The 19185-nt window shown below is 48.9% G+C and overlaps 1 protein-coding gene across 1 annotated transcript in view; it reads left to right on the forward strand.

Moving 5' to 3' along the window:
- The window catches only part of LOC132583492 (zinc finger protein 721-like), a 33174-nt gene that overhangs the window by 2121 nt on the left and 11868 nt on the right, over window positions 1–19185 (forward strand). The window contains 1 exon segment of the mRNA XM_060255155.1: window positions 1–659. Coding sequence (XP_060111138.1) covers window positions 1–659 — 659 coding nt within the window.

Below are 19185 nucleotides of genomic sequence, written 5' to 3' on the forward strand. Positions count from 1 at the left end.
GGAGAAACCATATAAATGCCTGGAGTGTGCGAAAAGCTTCAGGTTGGGTGTCGAACTTACTTCCCATCAAAGAATTCACACGGGGGAGAAACCATACAAATGCCTGGAGTGTGGGAAAAGCTTCGCTCAGAGTTCTAGTCTTACTTCCCATCAAAGAATTCACACAGGGGAGAAACCATATAAATGCCTGGTGTGTGGGAAAAGATTCAGTCAGAATTCCAGTCTTACTTCCCATCGAAGAATTCACACAGCGGAGAAACCATACACATGCCTGGAGTGCGGGAAAAGCTTTACTTACAGTTCCAGTCTTACTTCCCATCGAAGAATTCACATGGGGGAGAAACCATATAAATGCCTGGAGTGTGCGAAAAGCTTCAGGTTGGGTGTCGAACTTACTTCCCATCAAAGAATTCACACGTAAAAGGGGGAGAAACCTTTTAAATGCCTAAAGTGTGGGAAAAGCTTCTGTCAGCGTTCCCATCTTAGTTCTCATAAAAAAACTCACACTGGGGAGAAACCATATAAATGCCTGGAGTGTGGGAAAAGCTTCAGGTTGTGTGCTAAACTTACTTCCCATCGAAGAATTCACACAGGGGAGAAACCATATAAATGCCTGGAGTGTGGGAAAAGCTTCAGTCAGAGTTCCACTCTTACCTCCCATACAAAAACTCTTGATCTCTGCAAAGTTCAATTCCTGGTCACGAAAAGTACAAAAAGTTCGTAACCGTCTCTCAACCCTGAAAGTTCATTCGTATGACTAGAAATAGGAGGTTTATTGCTCTGGGATTGCAAATTGCGCTCTGCGAATCTAAAGGCCGTCCTCAGGATTCATTCTAGTCCATGTCGTGGATTCACTCCTTTGCACAATCACTTTAGGAACAGATTGTTTTATTTCGAGGATGATTGCATGTTCAGGTTCAAAAGTTGTCTTTCTCTTCCTCCTCTTCTATCCAGAGTGTTGCAGCAGGTTCTAATGAGGCTTTCTGCGGGTAACTTCCAGTCAGAAAAGACCTTATACTGGGTGAGCGTATCCCGTGTGCATATTCCCGTAGAAGATAAACCATCCTTTCGTACATAGCTTTCTGCCAATCAGCTTTAAAAAACTGATCATTGCAAATTGTAATGCTTAGGTGTTTACAGAAATTTAAAAAAAATGTTTGGGGACCTGGTTTTTATTACATGCTTTTTTTCTGTAGTTGTATGATTAGCTTTCACCTGTTCATCAGTTTCTAACCCAACGCAAAGAGCATTGCTTTCTTTTCAATAAAATCATTATCTCGTAAGAAGCTCTCTGTTTGTTCTATTGACACGAGATCTAAGAACATAAGAGAAGCCATGTTGGATCAGGCCATAGGCCCATCCAGTCCAACACGCAGTGTCACAAAGTGGCCAAAAAACCAAAACAAAGCAGTTCCCATCAGGAGGTCCATCAGCAGGACCAGGACACTAGAAGCCTTCCCACTGTTGCCCCCCAAGCACCAAGAACACAGCATCACTTGTCCCAGACAGAGTGTTCCATCTATACCTTCTGGCTAATAGCCACTGATGGACCTCTGCTCCAGATGTTTCTCCAGTCTTGAAGCTGCCCATGCTTGTAAGACTGCTGAACTAGCAGTAAACCCAGATGCCAGCTTTGCTGCCGCATACAGCCAGATAGTACAATCGCTAAACCTAACAACATCAGCTACACTATCACATGCTCATCTTCTAATTCTATAATTGCCATTGAATTCTATCCGGGCTGTGAGGAAAAGCCCCCTACTTTTCATAATATGTGCACATCATGATCACCAGCATGGTTGCCAGGGCGCCTGGAGAAGTAAGCTTGCATCCGCCTGGCCAGTGAATGCGAGTGACGCTGCCCAGGAACTACATAAGACTCCCGTGTACCTATTAACAAGTATATGAGCGCTTGAGTCAGGCACAGAGTGTCTGCAGCCGCGCTCTAACTTTTCCCCGCCATCGCGTGGAACCCGCCATGGTAAGGAGGAGGCTACGCCGCCACGGAGCTGTCCAGGCGAACGGTGTGAAGCGCTAAGCATGGAAACCACTGTGTTTTGCTAACACCACATGTAGCCATCTTCCTGCCTGGTTGGGCTTCATTCCTTCTATGTGGAAACCTCACGTACACACCTTGAGTCATTTCTAGCCCGCAAGCAACCCACCTAGTCTATGAATGGATTAATGGCTCCACTATTAATCCTGATTGCCCAGTGATTTCCTAAACAACTGTCTTCACCCCGGAGAGTTGAGAAAGAGGAAGGATCTCTCCTGATACCACCAAGCCCTTTTGTCTACACCGGAATACCTAGGTGCATATCTGATTCTCTATTGTCCCTTTCCCAGTTAATCCCATCTCCTCCCAATCACCCAACCATTCCCACATTGATACCAGCGGAGCCACCCCAGGCCCTGTCGCAACCTGGAAGTTTCCAGGATGCCCAGGATGAAGGTGATGTTCATTGGTTGAAGCACACACCCAATCAGGTGTCGCCATTGACCCACCATTGGTCCAGCCGATGTCCAGCCTTCTTGGTCATCAGCAGAACCTCCCATTACCACTCCCAGTCACCTCCCATCCCCTCAGGACTAAGGTGACTCTATATAACCTGTGGACTAGCTACCCACAGGTGTGCCTTCTACTCAGTAAACCCCCATTCCCGCTGGGTAGTAACACCCCCGATTCCTGATCAGTTTCGGGACCTTTCCCCCATTTCCTCATTCGTCGCCATCGGAGCCTTCCATTGGAGTCTGCGAGAGGTAGTATTGCCCTGTATGTCCATTCCTTTTATGTTCCCCTATCGATCTCTCTATTTTTCCTAGACCTGTATGAATGTGTGATTGACTTTGTACCTTGTGTGAATGAACTATTGTTTCAAATAAACCACAATTGATTTTATTGAATTAGAGTCCTTTATTGAGCATTGACTCACGGAACAGTTGAGCCTGGTATACAATTGATAACAAAGATTCCGTTGTGGGGCTAGCTGTCTCTCAGTCTAATTCCCCAACTTTATTTTGAGAGCAGTTTCCCTAACAGAAATTGGTGGAGAAAGCTTGGGCATTATCCTGTTTGTGTGAACGCACGCGAGTCGACACGCGTGTCTTCATACAGACAGACGTAAGGTTGCACCATTCAGAAAGTCTTGCTAGCGAGGCTATTGCGTGAGTGATTGAGTGAATGAGTTCTGTGTGAACGGCTCTAGCGAGCATTTCTATAATTTGTGGGTCGGGCTGCTCCCCTTTCTATCATTCAGCGTTGGACTTCTCAGCCTCCCCGAGGAGGCCAGACACCTCGCAAGAGGACTGAGCCCGATCGAACGCAAGGGGGAAGTCCCGTGAAGTCCGGCCGCCGTCCCGAGGCCTTCTAAACGCGTCTATCGTGGGAGGGAATGTCAGGACAGGCTAGGGTTGTTTAAGATCTGGATAGAGCACCCTTCCCTTCTCCCTTTTCTTTAGAGCTTAGTGCACACACGCACGTTAAGTCCTTACACGAGTCTAGGCCGAGACTAGTTTAAGGCACCCAGCAGACATAGAAGCACACGGGTCATAGGACCGCTACAATCTTACTGTTGGGCAAAGAAAAAAAAAAAAGGAAAAGAAAAGCAAACTTTGGTTGAGACCGCGGTCGCAAGGACTGGCTCTCTACCCAAAAACCCCGGCTAAGACCGCAGTCGCAAGGACTGGCTCGAAGCCCAAACTTTGGTTGAGACCGCGGTCGCAAGGACTGGCTCTCTACCCAAAAACCCCGGCTAAGACCGCAGTCGCAAGGACTGGCTCGAAGCCCAAACTTTGGTTGAGACCGCGGTCGCAAGGACTGGCTCTCTACCCAAAAACCCCGGCTAAGACCGCAGTCGCAAGGACTGGCTCGAAGCCCAAACTTTGGTTGAGACCGCGGTCGCAAGGACTGGCTCTCTACCCAAAAACCCCGGCTAAGACCACAGTCGCAAGGACTGGCTCGAAGCCCAAACTTTGGTTGAGACCGCGGTCGCAAGGACTGGCTCTCTACCCAAAAACCCCGGCTAAGACCGCAGTCGCAAGGACTGGCTCGAAGCCCAAACTTTGGTTGAGACCGCGGTCGCAAGGACTGGCTCTCTACCCAAAAACCCCGGCTAAGACCGCAGTCGTAAGGACTGGCTCGAAGCCCAAAAAACTTTGGTTGAGACCGCGGTCGCAAGGACCGGCTCTCTACTCCAAAACCCCGGTTGGGATCGCGGTCATAAGGACTGGTTCGCAACCCCAAAATAACTGAGATGGATTTCCTGGCTACGAAAGACGAACTCCCCAGGTTGGAGAAGTGGCTGTTAAAGAAAGGAGATAACCCTTGGAAGAAGGGGGCCTTTACTGAAGGTTCAGACCCCCTCACGAGCTTTCGAGAGACCCTAGAGGAGCTATGTAAAACCAAAAAGCTCAGCTCTGGAAAAACTGATCTGCTCGCCTCATGGGGTTTGTTCATAGCCTTACACGACAGTACAGGCATGAACAAACAACTTAGAGAACAAGTTCAGAAACTAGAACAAGAGCTGGAACAAAACCTTAAAAGTCATGCAACCGCATTAGAACAAGCCTTCCAAGAATATGAGGCAGAGAAGGAACGCTTAGCGGATGAAAATAACACCTTAGATCTCGGATGGCAGGATGCGAGACGAACCATAGAGGTGTTTAAGGTAGAGAAACATGCCTTGGTATTAACACAGCAAGAAACACTAGCCGATCTGAAAAAGGCCCAATTGCAGGTAAAAGCATTGAGCACAGAATTGGAACAGACAAAAGCCCGAAATGAGAAACTACAACACGCCATGCAATATGCTTCAGAACAAAACCGAAAGGCTAGAGAAGCAGTCAGTCATGAGGCATGCAAGAGGGAGATAACAGCCCTCCAAAGGAAATTAGAGATCAAGAAAACTTTCATAGCCACGGTTGCGCCCGCTGACCTCTACGATTTCACATCAGATGAGGAAAGTGAGGACGAGGAGGTAACAAGAGTTAATGGAACTGTCCCTGCCCCGGTATGTCCGGTGGTTACCCGACAAACCACCACTAGACAAGGGAACGGCAAGGAGACAGTACAAATAACTAAGGAAGTTAAAGATTGGAAGACCGAGGACGTTAAAATGGCCTTTCAAATCCTCGGTCCATATAATAGGGAAACTTCTGTGCAATGGATGATGCAACTAAACCGGGAATACCCACAGATAACCATTAAAGAACTAAACCAGGTTTTGCGACTGGCCGCAACGGGTCCAAATGCAGAAAAAATAAGGGCTAAATTGGCGATCCCATATTCAGATGCAATCACCACCCGGGAATGGATGGCTGAAATATTAACAGACACCTGGGAGGAAGAGAGCATCAAATATGTATATTATCAGATCGTGCAGGGACCGGATGAGGACCCCCTGACTTACATATCAAAAAAACAGTTCCTAGCCCAAGTTGCAGATGTAGTCATACAAGACGAAGGGGAAGAGCCAGATTTTAATGACGAGGATTTTGTCCTTGATGTCCTCAAAGGCCTCCACAGAGACACTCGAAAGATGTTAGGACCCACCCATGCACATAACCCCGAGTGGGACCTCCTTTATTCTAACCTCAAGAATATCAGTAGATATATAGGCAAATACGGGCCGGATAAAAAGGGTAATAAGAAGGACCGGGCTAAGGAAGCCGTTAATACGGTCACTTATGCCAACAACGGCCCTCATTCCCAATACCAGAAGAGGGAGGTTCATTCTAGTCCGTACAACCCTCAACAAGTCCCCACAAACCCCCCAATAGGACAGAATAAGAACCACCAAAGGAAAAATAATGGGAAACCAGCCAAAGGAAAGCACGGAGCGGAGGGGGGAGGCCCCAGCTATCACATGGGAGGAATGGATAATCCCCCTCCAATGGTACAGATGGCAGCGCCCCCAGTTCCTCCGGTAGCCCCTATTCCTCCAACTGCGCCGCCTATGGCGCCCCCTCTTCCTCCAATAGCGCCGCAACCGTCAGCCATGCAACCGCACGCAATGACAGGCCCTTACAGGGAAGCCTACCAGGATTTGCAAGAGCAGGGTAGGAGATACAGGAATCCGCGCTATCAGGACCCTAGGCGGAGGGATTTTTGGAACAAATTAACACCCGAGGAAAAAACCCAACGGAAGGCAGTGTGGGCATTCTTAATGAACGCCGGAATAGATTTGACTAACCTTGACTTAGCCCCCACCGAATACCTGGTGCAAAAGCAGCAACAGATAATGCAAGGGTGGGAAAATCAGCAGCCGCCCGCTCCCCTGCCTCTACCGACCCAGCCTTACTTCACTGTGCCTCAAGGGTATTCCCAACCCATAGCCGCGGTGACTCAACACCAAACTCAACCAATGCACCCCACCGTTCAAGTTTACCCACCCCAGATAGCAGCGATTAATCAGCAAGCTGTCCCTAATGATCCGGAATACGAGGATCAGGGTCTGCGCTAGGGGTGCCCGGGGCCCACTAAACTCCCCGAAGGAGTAGTGGCTAAACTTAAGCCAGACACTTGGGGGAGACCAATGGTAAAGGCAGGCATTGGGGCTCCAGGGAACATTAAACCTGCCACTCTATTAGTAGACACAGGGGCATCGATTAGCGTGCTTCATCCAACGTTAGTTACTCAGGGAACCCAGACAGACAGAACTCTGGAACTAGCTGGGTACGCGGGAGGAAGTCACCTCTCACACATATGGAGAAAGATTCCAATTACCGTAGGGAGGCTCAAAGCCACCATGACAGCCTGTAATATCGCGGGTGAAGACGATGGAATGATTGGGGCTCCCTTCCTAAAGAAAAACCATCTAACTGTGGATTTAGCCAACGGACTCCTGTGGCACATCCCGGGAGGACCGGACTTTATTAATGCTATACACCGATGTGCCGCTCTAAAAGCTCCCTTCCCTGTATGTTCAGTGACGGGAGATCTATGGACCCAAAATTTTCCCGGGGTATGGATTACTGACAAGGCGGAGTGTGGGACTGTGAGAAACGCTTGTGTTCTCATAGAGGGCAAAGATCCTCCTCCCCAGCGTCAGTACAAATACCCCGCGGAAGCAGAAGCAGGAATAGGGAAAACAATTGAGGGTCTGTTGAAGTGGGATGTCATCCTCCCAATGCAGTCCATCTGCAATGCCCCCTTGTGGCCGGTCCTAAAGGCAGATGGAGTAACTTGGAGGATGACAGTGGACTTCAGAGCCCTCAATGCAGTGACTCCCCCGGTGGCCCCGGTGGTCGCCAAATACAACGAAATCGTGGCAGCCATTGCAGCGGGATCTAAATTTTACAGCGTGGTGGACTTGGCCAACGCGTTCCACTCGATCCGCCTGCACGAATCCTGTTGGTATAAATTCGCATTTACCTTCCGCGGCCAACAGTACGTGTTCAAGCGGACACCGCAGGGCTTCCATTCTAGCCCAAGCATTTGTCACGCGCATGTTGTGCAGATGTGGGACCGACTGCTACCCGGATCAAAGGATTGCGTGCTCAGTTATGTAGATGACGTGCTGATCCACGCAGAGACAGAGGAGAAGGTCCGGGAGGTCACTGAGGAGGTCCTCACCCTCATCCAAGAAACAGGCTTCAAAGCAAGCAGGGAGAAAGCCCAGCTAGTAAAGACCGAGGTGAAGTACCTCGGCATCACACTAGGAGCAGAAGGGAGAACACCGGATTCACAGAGAGTAGAAGTGATTTCTAAACTCCCTGCCCCCACCGACCCCCATTCACTAAGAGCTTTGTTAGGCACCTTTAACTTTTCCCGGGATTTCATCGAGATGTTCTCTGAGAAAGCCCGACCTCTTTATGAGCTCCTGAAGAAGGATGTGCAGTGGTACTGGGGACCGGAGCAGCAAAAGGCTTTTGCAGAGCTCAAAAATGACCTCGCAAAGGCTCCGGCGCTTGCCCATCCCGACGTTACCCAGCCGTTTTTCATTCAGTTGGCTATCTCGGAGCACAGTCTGGGGGCTACTCTGATCCAGAGACGAGCGGGATCTCAGAGGGTGGTGGCTTACGCCTCCAGGAACCTTACTTCCGTGGAGGAAAAATTCTCCCCCTGCGAGAAGGTCTGCCTCGCTCTGGTTTGGAGTTTAACCCATTGGGAGTTTATAATAGGAGGAGCAAGGGTGGTAGTTCAAACCACTCATTCCCCTCTTAAGTATATTCTCTCCGGGAAAGTTAAAGATGGGCAAGTTTCGAACCAAAGGATTGCCCAGTGGACGCTGGCGTTAACTAATAGAGGGGTAGATTTCCAGAAGGAGCAAAAGGAACCGCCCTCGCCCTATGGCCTCGTAGTTGAAGGGGAAGAGCATGAGTGTCCGCTGCCAGTGGTACAACATATACCCTGGCCAGTTAATGGAGGAATAACCCTAGCAGAAGCCCGACAACAAGAGCTTGTTTGTTGGTTTTGCGATGGGTCTTCTTTCCATGTAAATGGCTCAGCTCGAACCGGCTACGGCGCCATTAGAGTGCAGGATTCCCTAGTCCTTAAAGGAACCGTCCGCCCCCATTCTAGCCAAGCCGCAGAAGTGGAAGCAGTGCTAGCAATCCTCCAGTTCGAGCCTCTGGATGTTCCCCTAGCCATTTTTACAGATTCTCATTGGACGGTGCAGGCGATCACGGCCTGGCTGCCCATTTGGAAGAAACAGAATTGGCTGAATAGCGAGGGGAAAACGGTCGCGCACTCTCAGAAATGGCTGCAAATAGCGGAGAGAATAGAGGCGCGAACTGACTCCACCTACGTGACTCACGTTAAGGGACATCAGAGACAATATACAGAGGAAGGGATGTGGAACAATAGAGTAGACGCTATTGCCAAAGAAGCTGCATTCGCAGACAGCAATCCTTTCCGCTCACCCCCCACCTTTCCTTTACACCCGGTCACCACCCGGAACCAGAGCAAAGGGAGGGAAATCCTGATGGATTTGGGCGAGCTCCAGAAAGACGACCCAGAAATCCTGGAGCTTGCCAGAGCCCAGAAGGATGAAACGGGGAAATACACCATCATTCAGAAAGAGGGCATTTACTGGGCAGTAGATAGCCAGGGGGAGCAACACTGGATTGTGCCCCTGCAGGTCAGAGGGGATTTAATCAAATTTGTGCACGAGCAGGGACACCGCGGTGCAAATCTAACTTTGGAGCGGGTAAAGGAGACGGGCTGGTGGCCGGGCATGCGCCAGGAAGTCGCGCAGTGGGTTAATAATTGCCTTGCGTGTGCTATGGTCAATGCCGACACATCAGGACCCAAAGCTCCCATCCAACACCAAAGAATAGAGGGACCCTGGGCTCGAATACAAATTGATTTTATCGGCCCCCTTCCCCGCACAGCAAGAGGAAATCGATACTGCCTCACGGTGATCGATCCTTTCAGCAAATGGGTGGAGGCTTTCCCTTGTAAATATAATACTGCCGCTACAACTGCTAAAATTTTATTCAACCATCTGTGGACGAGATGGGGGATCCCGAGGGTCATGGACTCGGATTTGGGGTCACACTTCATCGGGGAGGTCACAAAGGAATTGTGCAAAGCCTTGGGGGTGGAGCAGCGGTTTCACATTGCCGGGCACCCCCAAGCCTCAGGGGCAATTGAGAGGACAAATCGGACTATCAAGGAAGCCCTACGGAAGGTAGTAAAATCCACAGGCCGGGATTGGGACGAGAAGTTGCCCATTATCCTGATGGCGCTGAGGGGAACTACTGCCGTCCATGGTCACACACCGCATATGGTCATGACAGGAAGGAAAATGGTGTTGCCAGAAGCCTTCTGGCTCAAAACACAACTTCCATCTGACTGGATGCCGGTGGTTGTGAATGACGCGTGGGTGCAATCGCTAGTCACGGAGGTCCACAATATCCACCTGGAGGTAGCTAAACAACTAGGAAAAACACAGCAGGCAATGGATCAGAGATTAGGCTGGGTTAAAAATCCTCGAGTGTGGGATCCAGGCCAGCTAGTGCTATATAGGAGATTCTCGCAAAACGAGCACTCCTTGGAAGCCAAATGGTTAGGTCCAGTCCCGATAACACTGAGGATCAGCCCGGCAGTATACCAAGTAGAAATTCAGAAAAAGAACGGAGAAACCTGGCGAAAGTACTTCCATTGTTCCCAACTCAAGGAATGGAAGGGGACTGCGCCAGCTAACCCTAATCAGATTCAGCAACCTGAAGGGGCGCCACCGCAGAGAAGAGCTGAAATTCGACAAATCTCTGTCATGCCCTGCCCTGAACCGGTGGATTTCCCCTTAAGTGACACCTTCCTCACCCTTGGTGTGACTTGAACAAGTCCAAGTATAAAGATTCCTGAGACAGACCTGTCCACAGTAATCTAGGGGGGGAGTGCAGGAGAAAAGAACTCAGAACACAAACATGTAATTTTAGAACTGCAGCAAGTTTTTTTTCTTTTCTTCTCTCCTGTGAAAATTGATCCTTCCCTTTCCCCCTCTTCCCCAACCTTGTCTTAGTACTTTGACTCCTTCAAGCTTATAGAAATAGCAAGAAGGGTCTACAGCGCAATCTTATCTTTTATTTTCAGGTACACAATATGGATTACCAGAATGTGAAGGTGAGATTTGTGAGAACAATGATGCATGCAATGTACTTAGTGTTGATGTTAATGCTGGAAAAATGTACAACTGATAGAGCAGTATTACCCACTATAGTCCCATTCTCTCATTGGAGATGTAAAACAAGCCTATACCCCAAGGAAATCATGCTGTGCAAAGTCATAAAGTCTAATTATGGGGAAAATGACAGCAGACTCCCCAGAAGCAGCTATGACTTTCGCAGCTGTGATGAGGAGTGGGTCAGACCACCTAATATGATTTTGTTATGTGCTGGGACCAGAATGTTAACGCAGGAACTGTACTGTTTTTCCCATGAGGACACCATGAGACCTCTAGTGCCAATGCATTGTGTTTATGTCCCAAAGGGCCCACGGAAATTAACAACAACTCCCACAATAACTCCTAGCGCTACTCCAGCCTCTAAAGGGTTTACTGAGGACATGGGGCCATACTGTGAAATTGCAATCGTGTCGACCGCAGTATGGAGCGCAAAGAATCCTTTCAAATTTATATTATCGATTGGCTCTAGGATAGAAAAGCCGCTTGCGTTCTCAATACAGACACCTAGTGGAGAGACGCATCACTACCAGCTAACTGCATGGTCAAATAAAAATTGGATTGTTACTGATTCGGAGTTAGGGACACAGGGACCTCCTGACTGGTTTATAGTAATAGACCCTCTATGCCAGCGGGAGTCCGCGATGGGAATGAAATTTACCAAATTAGGTACCTTCAACATAGAGCTTCCATCGGAGGAAGGAAACTATACCCTCACGATAGGGAATTCTACCCAGCTCCAATTCAACCCTCTCATTCCCGACGCTGAGAGCACATTAAGCGCCAACTCTCACATAATTGGTTCACATGTGATTAAAAGGGATATAAGGGAACAAGTTTTAATTCGCCCACAGATGGTATTAAAGGAGATCAGGGTCAGCCTGACGGGATTAAATACCATCGAAAAACTGCCACAATGTGCTCCCTACTTGGAACCCAGTAAAAAGGGTTGGGAGGCTTGGCTACAGTTATGGGTGGGGAACACGCCTCGCAGATTGAAACGATCTGTAGGAGACTGGGTTGCACCAGTTGCTGGAGGAGTAGCGGTTTTAGATTCTATAAATATAGAAACCCTCGCAAATAAATTTGCCTACGCTACCTCCTATATTTCCCAGCTGGGAAAACCCATTAATGACTCTTTCCACACCATCTCTGAAGTCCAGCATTCCATCAGCTCCATTTTAGTAAATTGGGAAAACCAAATTGAAAGAGATTTTGCCCTACTGTTGAGAGGTACTCAATCCCTACAGTTAAATATTTCTTTAGCACTGGCATGCACCCAGGCTCAAGCTATGAATTTAGCAGTAACCATGGGCATGATCAGGCAAGCCACGGAGGGAAATATCCCCCTGGAAATCAAGCAGTTAATTAGACCAGAAATTCCCACCCCGCAACTGGAATTGGAAGCCTGGTGGACTCTGGTGAATACCTCTTTCTCAGTGGACAGGCAGGAATTGAGACTTCTCATCCTGATGCCCACTGCACAAAGGTTCTTTTATGTACACCCCGTTGTGCCACTAGGGCTGCAAGTGGGACCAACCGAAGTTTTGTATTCCTCGGACTCAGATAAATGGGCCAGGAATGACAACGGAAGTTGGGAAGCTGTGGATCTACAGGCATGTGTACACAAAGACAACTTGGGATTTATTTGTGATGAGCAAACTCTACAAACTCACCACCCCTGTGTGAACCCATTAAGGGACTCCCCTCAGGAATGCAAATATGCGCTTAGGCAAGAGAATGCCTCCGCTTTTGTGTACTTGGGAAGAGGGTGTGCTTGCGTGAGGACATATTGTGAGTACCTCATCATAAATACCTTCCACATCCTACCCATGCTGCCAGGTGTCAACAGATGTTTCTGCAACCTATCTTCCATTGTAGGGTGCGATGTAGAGTTTACAGTCCCCATATGGACTAGGGAGGAAATCCTGCTGGCCCCTAGTCTGTTCAAATTTATTCAACCAGTTTTTCTGGGCATGGGGCTGCGGGCGATTAGATCCCTGCTGTCTCATCCCCTTTTAAAACAGACCCTGCAAGACATTAAAAGGAGCGGAGACACAGCGTCCATGGTGGTTAAACATGATGGACAGGAAATCTCCGGGCTACTGACACAAATCAAGGACATGGGAAAGCATTCGTTCCTTGACGCGCTCCTTGGCTGGAGCCCTACTGGGTCAGCGATACTTAACGTAGCCCTGCACCCTATTGTGGTCATCTTGGTCTTCCAGATTATACTCTGCATTGCAATAATTGTCTTGGGGTGCTGGCTGAGAAAGCAGCTCAAGAAGGTGGACGAGCTCCAAACCATGTGGAGATATCGTCCCCTCGTCATAGAAAAGCCCTAAATACCGCTTTGAATCCCCTCCCCACTTGTGCGAGGGGGGGGGGGAAGGCTCCCATTCCTTATTCCTTTTTCAAGATCTTTCTTTTACTTGTAAGAGAGGGCTGTGAAGCCCAAGGGAAAGGGAGAGGGGAGAAAGGCGACGTAACCGAACCGTGGACTGTGCCAGAGATCACTCCACAACGTTCCTGTTTCAAAGAAGAAACGGAAGTGTGCATCGGAGGATCTCTATAGGCTTTCCTGCGAGATCTTCCAGGCAGCCCCGGATTTGGGCCGCTGAGCTGGATTGCACCGGGTGCTTCAGTTCAACAGGCCCACTGAGACCCCCGGTTTTGCAGCCCCACATGTTTGATAACAGCGGGGACCGGTCGGGTCACAGGCTAAAGCCGCCCGATCAACCCCCTCTGGTACCTCAATCCCACCAAGTAACTAAAAGGTCACTAGGAGTCAAATGGAGGCTCGGTCCAATATATATATATTTTAAATCCATACATCCCGTTTATAGATTTGGAATGTCTCCCTCCTCATTAACCCCCGAATAAGGCTTTTAATGATTGAGAAACTTCACTGCCCCGTCGCTCCCAGGCCGCCTTGGATTTGAGGCATTTGCATGAATCTCTCCTGCACATGCCCCAACTTTTGGGATGGGAAACGGAGAACGATGGGAAATGTAGTCTCCACAGCCAGCCTTTACAGTATGCATGTCAGTGTCTCTCAGCCCCGTTCTGTTCCTATGGGAAGTCTTATCTTTTACCAAGTAAAGGGTGGGCTCGTTGGCCCAGGGGAATGGGGTGAGAGGAAGCCCAAATGGGGCAGAACAAACTCAGGGCATTCTTGCAAGTGTTGGATCGCTTCTTGATGGTCTAGATAACAGTCCCACCAAGTGATCCATCACTACAAGGCCCGAAGTGACTCTGGGACAGAACCTGTTCTGACCCAGAGAGACTCCCAGCAGTCCAGTGTTTGAGCTCTGTGACTCTTCCGGCGCTCCGTGATCCTGAAGTAACACAGGGAATGGAGAGGGGAAGAAGTTGCAGACGCTCAAAGCATCAGGAACCTGGTGCAGCCTCTGTTCTGACCCATTGGGACGCCTGAGCGTGCAGCCCTTACCCACATAACTGTGGAAGGGACTCAGGCTGTGCATGGGCACCCGAACCGAGGAGCTTAGGAGAAGCCACCTCCCGCGGGCGTCCCGTGCCTGCCAACTACCTTTCAGATTAAAGAGACAATGCGGGTGAAGAGCGGTCTTGGAACCAATACACCCAAACTATGACCCTTCCACAAGCCGTTATTCCCACCGGAGTGGACCGAACCTAGGTCCATATATATATTTGAAATATTCTATAATATCCTATTCCCAACATGCCTTGGGCTTAGTTCATCTGCATAAACATACCATGCGCATGCACTAACCCAAAGCACAGGATTGGGGACATCTGGGACTTAGAGTTCCAACACCCCATGTGGGTAATGAATTATTGCTATTAAGATTTGTCTATCTTTTACCAGAGAAGGTTGGGCCGCCGAAGCAGCCCGAGGGTTAAAAGAGGGCAGGCACTGACACTTGCCCTCCGGAGCGCGGAGCTCCAGCTAAAAGTTCCGCCCACCTAAGGGTCTCAGGGGGCCAGAACAGACTCTGCACCAGGTGCCATACTTGCAGGGGCACCCTGAGTTTGTAAAGGCGCACACGAGACCAGGCAGAATGCTTGAACTCGGCCCCCACCGGGAGAGCCAAACGCACCGAAGCACCTTCAAGTCACAGTGACTCTGGCTTTCCCCAAAAGAAAGAAGTGCCCAATAATAGGAAAACCGCTGGAATAAAACCTCAAAACCTTTTGGGGCGATTCTGAATAAGGGGGTGCTCCACAATGGCCCAAGGAACCCATTTCAAGGCAAAAGAGTATTTGCATATGTGCCTCCCACTTGGTCTGCTTAATGAACTGTATGTCCTCATTGCCTGGCGCCTCTGTAAACCGCCCTGTCTGCCAGCAGAAGGCAGTGCTCAGCGGAAGACATGACGTGTCAGTATACTCGTTGCCATCTCCCGGGCGGGAGGAGTAACAGAAAATGGGATTTCGACCAACCAGCCATGTTTATCTATGTTTGTAGGATATTATGAATCTATTTTTGACCAAAAGAAGGGTGCCCGCCCTTGGGTGGGCAGGCTGTGAAAAATTAGAGCAGGCTTTTGGAGAGATTACAAGACCGAACCAAGGAGTATGGAGTTGGAGAGCGTGGGAGCCGAGTTAGCCCTTTTACGAGCTATCTCATCAAGCTTTCCCAAGAAGCGTCTCCCTGGCGGAAGGCCTCTCCTGGTGGTGTAGGCTCGGAGAAGCCCACCCAACGGAGTAACTGGCCGCACTCAAAACCCTCCTCCCCATGGTTTCCATCGCATGGTCAGGTTAGCGTGAGGAATGGAAAAATCTCCCACACTGCTTTGCACAGGGTCATTTGCATCTCCCACACCCACCAATAGACTACTGGCACCACATTAGGGGCACGACCCCACAGGAAGTGGGAACCTCCAGGCAACGCAGAACCCGCCCCTGCCAGTCCAAACTTTGATTGACAGACAGAGACCCTTAGGTTAAGGGTCAATGGGAACCATGGTTTCTTTTCCTTATGTGTTTGTTTTTGCTTATGTTCTATCTTTTACCAAGAAAAGGGGGAGTCCCCCCCTCCCAGCCAGGGAGGGACTCCAATAGGCCCTAAAAGAGAACCACGCTTAGAGCTGGTTCTCCGGAGCCCACTCGGGCTCCCGATTAAAATATGGGAAGCGATCCCTGGGTCTACTTCCCCGAACCTACTACACCAGGAGAGGCCTTTCCGTGGCCACACTCCCCGGTTCGGGTTGTAGACCCATGGGTCCGCACGTCCATCGTATGCCTTTCCCCTATGCCAAACCTAGAGGGCATGGGAGCGAACTCACTTTAAGATTGAAGAGAGCAGTCCGGAGCCAATCGGAAAAGGGCTGCAAAATTATAAGAAACTCTGACTGTGTATTAGTGTTTTGCCTGAAAAGTTTTATTATTGTGCTAGAACTGTATAAACTTGGACAAAAACCTGTAAAAATCTCTCCCAGAGTCCTTTGTCCATGACATTTACATAAATGTACAGGAAACTCCTTCTGACAGGGTCTCCCCAGACCATGTGAACGGGCCCCCGACCGGGTCCGAGTAGGATCGGAGGCCTCCGTGCTGGGCATGCTCCATGGGTGACTTGACTTCACTATGGGCAGCCTGGATACAAGGGGGGGTGGGGTATCCGCCGCAGACTCCTCGGCGCCGCCAGCCTCCTCCCCTCCAGAAAAAGACTACAGACAAGCCAAACGAGAAGGGAAACTTCTCCTGTCCCCAGCGTGGAAGTTATAGAGGGGGGGAGAAGAAGAAGCCCGAAGACCAAAGGTCAGACAGATGAGTTATGTACTAGCATAGTGATAGGAGTTGTGTTTTAATATATATATGTATGAAATGTAACCCAGTGATTTTAAATGACTTGCCTTGGGAATCCGTGTATAATATGAAATGCTTATTGCCTGTCTAATCAATTATGGCAGCCTAGCCGGTCTAGACTGCACACATGATCTCTACTTTTGAGTAACCTTTGATTCAAATACTTTGTATTTGGAGATTTACCATGTGTTTTTTTTTTTTTTTTTATAGATTTTAATAATGCTATATGCTGCTTTTAAGTAACCTTTAAATTCAAATACTTTGTATTATGAGATTTTATTATGTGTCTTTATGAATTTTAATACTGTTATATGAACCCTTGGTTCAGATACTGTGCATTGTGAAATTTTGCTATGTGTTTTAATAATGCTATATGAAATACTGAATATGTACAATGTATCCCAGAAGGCCTCCCTGTAAGCATGAACGCCAAGGAAGGATCTGATGGCCCATTGGCATTTCTAAATTATGTTTTTGAGTAGTTTTAGGTAGTGGCTCCAACCGTTTTGCAGGTAGCCGGTATTCCATAGTAGACTTCCCATGCTTCAAGGGTTTACCGCCCTCTTAACGAAGCCCCGTTTTTTTTTTGTTATTATTTTTTTTTTTTATCCGTTGCATATGCGAGACTTCGCCACTAGGCGGTGACGTCAGTCTCGAGGGGGGGAACTGTGAGGAAAAGCCCCCTACTTTTCATAATATGTGCACATCATGATCACCAGCATGGTTGCCAGGGCGCCTGGAGAAGTAAGCTTGCATCCGCCTGGCCAGTGAATGCGAGTGACGCTGCCCAGGAACTACATAAGACTCCCGTGTACCTATTAACAAGTATATGAGCGCTTGAGTCAGGCACAGAGTGTCTGCAGCCGCGCTCTAACTTTTCCCCGCCATCGCGTGGAACCCGCCATGGTAAGGAGGAGGCTACGCCGCCACGGAGCTGTCCAGGCGAACGGTGTGAAGCGCTAAGCATGGAAACCACTGTGTTTTGCTAACACCACATGTAGCCATCTTCCTGCCTGGTTGGGCTTCATTCCTTCTATGTGGAAACCTCACATACACACCTTGAGTCATTTCTAGCCCGCAAGCAACCCACCTAGTCTATGAATGGATTAATGGCTCCACTATTAATCCTGATTGCCCAGTGATTTCCTAAACAACTGTCTTCACCCCGGAGAGTTGAGAAAGAGGAAGGATCTCTCCTGATACCACCAAGCCCTTTTGTCTACACCGGAATACCTAGGTGCATATCTGATTCTCTATTGTCCCTTTCCCAGTTAATCCCATCTCCTCCCAATCACCCAACCATTCCCACATTGATACCAGCGGAGCCACCCCAGGCCCTGTCGCAACCTGGAAGTTTCCAGGATGCCCAGGATGAAGGTGATGTTCATTGGTTGAAGCACACACCCAATCAGGTGTCGCCATTGACCCACCATTGGTCCAGCCGATGTCCAGCCTTCTTGGTCATCAGCAGAACCTCCCATTACCACTCCCAGTCACCTCCCATCCCCTCAGGACTAAGGTGACTCTATATAACCTGTGGACTAGCTACCCACAGGTGTGCCTTCTACTCAGTAAACCCCCATTCCCGCTGGGTAGTAACACCCCCGATTCCTGATCAGTTTCGGGACCTTTCCCCCATTTCCTCATTCGTCGCCATCGGAGCCTTCCATTGGAGTCTGCGAGAGGTAGTATTGCCCTGTATGTCCATTCCTTTTATGTTCCCCTATCGATCTCTCTATTTTTCCTAGACCTGTATGAATGTGTGATTGACTTTGTACCTTGTGTGAATGAACTATTGTTTCAAATAAACCACAATTGATTTTATTGAATTAGAGTCCTTTATTGAGCATTGACTCTCGGAACAGTTGAGCCTGGTATACAATTGATAACAAAGATTCCGTTGTGGGGCTAGCTGTCTCTCAGTCTAATTCCCCAACTTTATTTTGAGAGCAGTTTCCCTAACAGGGCCTTTCTGTTCTCTGCACTGGGCAAGCAGGTCAAAACCTACGCCAAAGTTCCTGACCTGGGAAGCCGATGTCGTCAGATCTCAGAAGCTAAGCAGTGTCAAGTCTGGTAAGTTCTTGGATAGGAGACCACCCTGGAATACCGGGAGGTGGGGGCGGGCTTTATTCAGCCAGCTCCCTCAATATTCTCCTGCCCCCCAAATAGGGGGTCAGACACCAGAGGTCGCCATGACTTCCAGGTACACTCACATGCACATATAAATATACAAGGATAACGAAGTCCCTACACTGAAGGACAAATTGACAGAAATCCGACATCAAGAATCACAAGACTGAGAAACCTGAAGGAGAACACTTTGACCTTCCAGGACATTCAGTGTGAGACCTCAGAGTAGGTGTTTTGTTGCAAAGGAACTTCAGGAAAGTTGCTGAATTACAAATTACACAACCCTCGGAACAAAGGATCCCCAGGAAGAAGATGATGATATTGGATTTATATCCCACCCTACACTCTGTATCTAGAGTCTCAGAGCGGTCACAATCTCCTTTACCTCCCTGCCCTGAAAACAGACACTGTGAGCTGTGTTCCCCCTAAGCTGAGTTAGCATGAGCTAGCTCTCAGATTTGTAGCCTCCAACTGACATGTTTTTGTCTTAGCTCAGGAAAAATGGTCCCAGAGCACAATTTATGCAGGACCTCACAACTTTAATACCAGTAGCTCACATAGTGGAATTTTTGCTCACAAGACTGCAGTTTAGAGGGAACATTGTGAGGTGAGTGGGCCTGAGAGAGCTCTCCTAGAA

Source organism: Heteronotia binoei, chromosome 1, assembly GCF_032191835.1.
Source record: "Heteronotia binoei isolate CCM8104 ecotype False Entrance Well chromosome 1, APGP_CSIRO_Hbin_v1, whole genome shotgun sequence".
Taxonomy (NCBI): domain Eukaryota; kingdom Metazoa; phylum Chordata; class Lepidosauria; order Squamata; family Gekkonidae; genus Heteronotia; species Heteronotia binoei.